This window comes from Miniopterus natalensis, chromosome 2 (genome assembly GCF_054644295.1).
Source record: "Miniopterus natalensis isolate mMinNat1 chromosome 2, mMinNat1.hap1, whole genome shotgun sequence".
Taxonomy (NCBI): Eukaryota; Metazoa; Chordata; class Mammalia; order Chiroptera; family Miniopteridae; genus Miniopterus; species Miniopterus natalensis.
Genome location: NC_142082.1, coordinates 120,314,531 through 120,321,260, shown reverse-complemented (window position 1 = coordinate 120,321,260; position 6,730 = coordinate 120,314,531). Strand labels below are relative to the sequence as shown.

At 32.2% G+C, this 6,730-nt stretch overlaps 1 protein-coding gene across 4 annotated transcripts in view; it reads right to left on the bottom strand.

Moving 5' to 3' along the window:
- Nucleotides 1-1,046: 1,046 nt before the first annotated feature.
- Nucleotides 1,047-6,730, bottom strand: part of PPP1R12A (protein phosphatase 1 regulatory subunit 12A) — a 129,236-nt gene continuing 123,552 nt past the window's right edge. For all 4 annotated transcript variants that reach the window (XM_087814522.1, XM_016199419.2, XM_087814521.1 and 1 more), the window contains 2 exons: nt 5,938-5,988; nt 1,047-3,476 (listed from right to left, as the gene is read on the bottom strand). In XM_087814522.1, the coding sequence (XP_087670648.1) occupies nt 3,390-3,476; nt 5,938-5,988 (138 nt within the window). In that variant the 3' untranslated portion in view covers nt 1,047-3,389. The remainder of the gene's footprint in view (nt 3,477-5,937; nt 5,989-6,730) is intronic.

The window sequence follows — 6,730 nt, the reverse complement described above, 5'->3', positions numbered from 1 at the left end:
TGTTTACATAGCACTTAGCTCAAAAGAACCTTTCCAAAATGAAAGTTGAGAAATGTATTTAGTCATTTATATATAGAATAAAATAGGAAAATAAATATTTCATTCTATATCCAATCCTTTTGGACAGCAGCTCTCATATGCAATTATCCCTGTTGAACATGCACACTCAAGACACAGAGACCACACACATATAGCATAAAACACAGAACATCACAGAAAAGACTGCTTATCAGTCAGCTTTCATCTTTGCAACCAAAGATTTTCATTAGCAAGACATGGCTAATGGATAGTTAATAACTGTTAATGGAGTTTGCTTCGTATTCTGCTCATAATGACAAAGTGAAGGACAACCTACAAGGTTATTATGTCCCATGGGAAATACTTGGTCCTAGTTTGAAGAAAATTTGGCACTCCAGATATTTTCTTCTTACAACAGACTCAGAGTGCTGACACTGGGAATCATGACTGTTTCAAATTAGCCAGGAAAGACTAAGTGATAATAAATCTTCAAGCAGGAGAATAAAGTAGCCTAATGGATTAATAAATATCTACTTTACTTTTTATATTACTACTCTCCTAAATAGTTCTATAGCTGCTTTTCATTTGGTTTTGAAGTATTTGCATGTGAAATTCTCCTTTTTCTGAAGGACAAACAACAACAGTAAAATCTATCATTCTGTGAGCTTGCACAGGGAAAGTACTGGGAACCAGAAAGAAGAGAATCCAATTCTTGTATTAATTTAAACACAGGCTTATGACAAATCCTCTACCAAAGTTCCCAACTGGAAGTGTCTCTTATCTAGTTACATGAGTAGATTGGGGTTGAACAAATCTAGGTTGGAAAATGATCTAATATTTTGCATCTTAATGGAATATTATCTTTATATGTATTGTCAAGCCCATGTCTGCAACTAAGGAAAAGCACAGGTTTAATTCAGAAACCATGAAACATTTATGTAAATAAAAACTCGTGCTACAAAGCTACTATCTTGAAACTCACTGTTAGCATTATTTTTTACCCACTTATAAAAAAACTAGTTCTCACATTCTGCATACAGACAGCTTTATGTAAAATATATAAACATTTGTCCAAATTGGTACACAGATTGCATAAATATGGCAATTAAGACTGAATTTACAGATGTGCATGTACAATGTTATGCAAGTTATCACAATATTACAATTTCAAAAATTATTCAAATTAGAATCAAAGTAAAGCAATTAGTGAAAAAATACCCATGCAGAATTTAAATATCTCGGAACAAAATTTAAAATGTCTCAGTAAAAGTTCACACATTTAAAATAGTTTTATTCATTTTATTTGTATATGTCAAAATACATTTTTATTTCCAAAATAGTGGGTTTTGCAACTAGTTTCATGCAGAAACAAGGTCTGCTCAATACTACCAATAAAATCAATATAGCACAGTAGCTGTTCAGTTTTAGATACAAAGAATAAATAACCTAAATACAAAACACTACACTATTAGAAACACGTATTTAACCATTCTTCACAGGCACCCAGACTTCACAAACACAGTCCTTAGCATGCCGAACTGCTGTGCAACCAGAACACGTCGCAGTCACTCAAACTGATCAATCATCTGTATATTTTATGTCTATATAAGACCATGGAAATTCTCTATATTCAGACCCACCATTCATACAGTTCAAATATAACCAAAAATAAAATTCCCACAACTATCCTTGTACCTTTAAAAATCAAGAATCCTGAGCTTGGTAGTAAGAGCATAACCTTATATCTTCATAAAACCAATCAAGAGAAAGAGGACTTGAAATCCTGCTCACCAAAACACCCTTTCCCAACCCCAAAGTAATCTAAAATAGGCAGTAGAACACAATGACCTTTTAAAATGAAGGGGTACAAATTCACATTTAATATAGTATACAATACAATCAATAATACAATTAGCTACTATAAGCTTTACAATGTACAATTTATTCAAATGGCTGAACTGTTCAGTGGTTAAGGAGACAGTTATGTGCCCGAAAGATGGAATATTTTTTGCATGGTTTAATGAAAATATAAAAGCTATTTGTCCAAATAAAAGCCATCTCCACTATGTACTTGGTTTTACTATTTTTTTTAAAGGCCACTGAAATGTATAAAATGGTCTGAACATGATGGTGGTATCAAAGTCGATGCCTCTTCACATGGCAATAACAGTGCATTTAACATTAACTCACGGTTAAGTCTGCAAATGATTCCACAGCATTACTTTGGCTAGCACAACAGTTTTAGACAGCACTCAGATAAATATCAGTATGTGAAATGTGAAGCAATTATCTTATGCAACTTTAATTATGGTTGAATACTATCAAATAAAAACTGAAAATAAAAGTAAAAGCACTTTACAGTAGAAAACTTTTGTAAAGATAGGGCTCCACATAATGTGTTACTTTTAAAGTCTATATCACATTGTTAGCAAATTCTTTTTTAACACTATGATGGAGTAGCCTACTTTGCATTAACAGACATCTGAAATAAGAAAATAGTCAAGCATGCCATGTGGTGGTCTAAAAATCAAAACAATACACTTATTTATATATACAGCATCACTCAGTACCTGCTAAAATGAATGTGAAGATTATAGAATCTAACATCTTGTACTACAATAGTAAAAAACAAACAAAACAAAAAAGTGACCAATGAAGGCAGGAAATAGGGTTTAAAAGAATCTAATCTCAACTGACTTTAAAGCATTCATATAAGAAATAAATGCATATTGCACAAACAGTGAAAGCAAATGTTCCACCAAGCAATTCAGTTCCAGGTGGGAGACAACACAGCATTAGCCTAATACATGACAATGACCTTGGAAGAGCAAGTGTTCTTTTCTGTAAATGAAAAGCTGTGAAAACATAGAAGAGTCTGCCACATGAAGAGTTAGAAGGAAAAACATACAAACCCAAACTTAGATGTAAAGCAAAAAAAAATTTAAATATCGAAAAACTGGAAACTGTGGCACATCAAGAATGTTGAATAACTGTCTTCTGTGAGAGCTGCAAGTTTTTGTTGACACGAAAGTATTTATGTACAACTAAGGCTTACTGGTTAAATATCTGAGGCATATCTGGCCTTGAACACTTTCCTTATATGCTGGAGCTGTAAACAAGTTTTCTCAGTCTTTAAAAAAAAAAATCTTCTCAGCAGCTGCATTAACATGAAACAATGGTCTTGATAGAAGAAGAAGAAAAAAAAAACGCCCAGAAAATTAAACAAAACTCCAAGATAAGAGGGCATTTGGCAGGATATCCGAAAATGACAGTCTCCAAGGACTCTCCAGGCTTCCAGTGACTGTCAATTATGGTCCACTGGGTTACTAATATGTGCAATTCCATGATTTGCTGCTTTTTTTTTTTTTTTTTTATTTGGAAAGTTTGCTTATAACTCTGATCAAGGCCCCATTTTCGTCCTTTAGCCTCTGGTTGTCTGCTTTTAGGTCTGGTAGCATCTATGAGGGGAAAAATGAAGAAAAGGTTTTGCCTCAATAAAAAGATAAAATGTTACTCTTAATAAATGTTATATTTTCACCACAAGACACATGAACAAGCTTTGTCAGTTATATATTTTTCTAGTGGCTAAAACATATCAGGAAGAAAGAAAAAAACAACCACCCAATTTGTGAAGCTAATTAGTTTAATAAACGATGGAATGAAAGGTTTATTTTCCCAAAGTTATCAGTTGAAATGTACTACATAACTTGATATTATGACTCACAAGCACACCATATTAGAGCAGCCAAGAAAATGAAGCTTGTTTTTGTTAGGATAAAATGGAGCTCCTTTAAGAGTTCCTGTCTGTACCTAAAGCAAGGCCTTTTGCTCAACTTACTTCAGACCTCAAAACATAACACTTATATATTTCACAAGAAAATCAACATATTTGGAAAAGTTTTGAGGGAGTTAGACTTGTTCTAAATTATTAAAATTCTTTAAAGGATTCTCCTATGGTACTGAGTTTAAGTGACTATACAATATCTGATCCAAAAATAGGTGCTCATTCAATGGTAATAAAGCAATTATTACTATTATGAGAATAGGAGAAAATAATTTATAAACATAAGTAGTAAGCCTGTATTTATGGAAATATTCAAGCATAGAAAAAATAACCAGTTATTTGGAATAAACAGAAAATACACCCTCACATCCTCAAAGTAAAGCAAATCCATTTTCTGTTTTGAAGACAAACTGAAGGAGGGGGAGAAAATGTTATTAGTGACCTGGGTTTTCTACTAAGAATGATTTAAATTACATGTGCTCTACTAGATTTGCTAGGAAATGGAACAGCTTATATTTTGGACATTAAAACATACTTTCCAAGATAGTTAGCAAAATATAAGCAAAAATATAAGCAAAATCGATATGAAGAGTTTAATTTTATATGGACCCGACCAATTCTTACCTGTGTTTGAAATTTATGGATATAAAATACAGTAATCTGAAGTTTATGTATTAAAATACCTCTGTAATAGAGAACTAAGTGACTATTAAGATGGCTCTGACTGAAAGTGACATTTTAAAGAACAGATAGTGCATGCTTAATCTCCAGCTTCAATATATATTATGTGTAAAATATGTGTTATGTTGTTTATGTTCTATTTTCTTTCCAGTTAAGCATTTTAAATATAACAACCATATTTCTAAGCCTTAAAATATTTTTGGAGCCAAAATGTGCAAAGCTTTGCGAAAGTGCAGACAAGTCTTTAAATTCCAAAATCATTCCCTAAGTTTACTGTAGTTTATCAGCTTAAATATATAATTAGTGACACTTTCTAACATTCTGAGAAGCCATGCATAATTAAAGTTAAATGATAAGCTCCAGACAAAATGGCATTAATTTGTAAAAGTGAATTCAAGACACGCTTACTAATATAAAAACACCTGCCTGGCTCTACCAAGAAGAAATGATGGAACTATAAATTATAGGTTCACAGACTGCAGTTTCCTACAGAACCCTGAGCGCTTGGCTACCACTCTCGTCAAGGCCCTATTCTCAATCAGCAGTCGTTCATTTAACTCTCTCAGAGTTTGAATTTGCTTTATTTGATGCAGGTTCTGCAGGAATCAGAACATAAAGAAATAAAAAAATAAGAAAATGGAAAAGAGTACAGTAAAAAAAATATAAAGCATCATAGACAATGAATATAAGAAAAAATTAATTCTTAAAAAAGTATTCCATGAGATTTACAAAGATAAACAGTGTAGTCTTAAATTCCATATCAAACAAAATACATAAGCAAACAAAAGCCAAAAAATTTGTCTTCAAAGGCACTCAATAATAATGTTCTAGTAAGTAACCAAATAATTTAATACTAAAACACTTAATCTTGAAATTCTAATTCTATGGGCACAATTTCCTATGCACTCGTTCCTTAATTCATAATGTGATAGAGATATTTTATGCAAGACAATGTGATAAAAGTTAATGAATTAACTATTCTATTTTTTTTTTCTTCTGCAAACAATGTTCCAACATTCAAAACAAATAGTTATTTCCACAGGTAATGCAGAGTTTGATAAAATATAGCTCTGCTTGTCCACTATTCTAATATCCTTTATTTTTAAAGGAGAGTATTTTTATATTGAAACACCTTCACTATTTACTTTCCAAGAAACAGAAAATGTGAATGTGAAGAATAAATAATAAATCTCAAATCTTATAGTCATTATTGTCTAATTTGTTCTATACTTGGACATCAAAAGTGCCATAAAAATTGATTAACAAAAAGGTGTGTGTTTTAAATACTTTCCTAGCCCACCTAAGGCCTAGGAAGAAAGAGAGGCATGGATGTAGATAAATCACAGACTGTGCAAACAGCTCTGAGGACAATTACTGTAAACATACATCATAACAGTACTGGAAACTGAGTTCACAGGCAGCACTATGTCTCATAAGCAGCATGGTTTACTCACCTTGAGCTCTTCTTCCATTTCAGATATTCTTCTTTCTAGAGCTCTTCGTTCCTAGATCAATTTAAGGTACCAATATTAGTTATATAATTGTTATATTCTTACATTTTCTTCTAAATTGTGAAATAGTGCCACTTTAGAATAAAAAATCAAATTAGGAGCAGTGTAGAAAAAGATGTGATGCCAGTGATGTGTAAAGAGCTTTCCAAACTTTGAGAGAAATAAATATGAAGGTCCATTACTGTCTATAGCTTTTTCTTTAAAGCACTGACTTCCTGGTAAGATGCTATATAACATGTTCAAACTGTTTTAGCTCACGTAAAACTCAAGGATAGAGTAAACCAATACTGAAGACTGAGGATTGTATAGAAAACAAACAAAAAAACTCACACAAAGATGCAATCATTCTAGTGATAGAAGCAGAAAAGCCAGAAGCAAACGTGCCTAAAATATTTGTACTTTAAAATTTCGATAGGATCTAAGAGAAGTTCATCTCTTCCACCCACATTTATTTACTAGCCATTACTTATCCAATTTACTTCACAGCTTTGTATTAGGTTGATACTGTGTAGCATTATGCAGTGAATCTAATGAAGAAGCAACTGCAGCATTTATTTTATTTCAAAATACCTTATTTCAAAGAGTGACAGGCAAAGGCAACATACATTATTGCAGTGTACTGCTATATTCTCCCTCAAATAATAAGCATTCTAGGGTGTTATGCAAAAAGCAAGCAGCAATAATTAATGTGCTGTAAAACTTTGGTTAGGTCATACCGCCCAGAAGATACTGACTC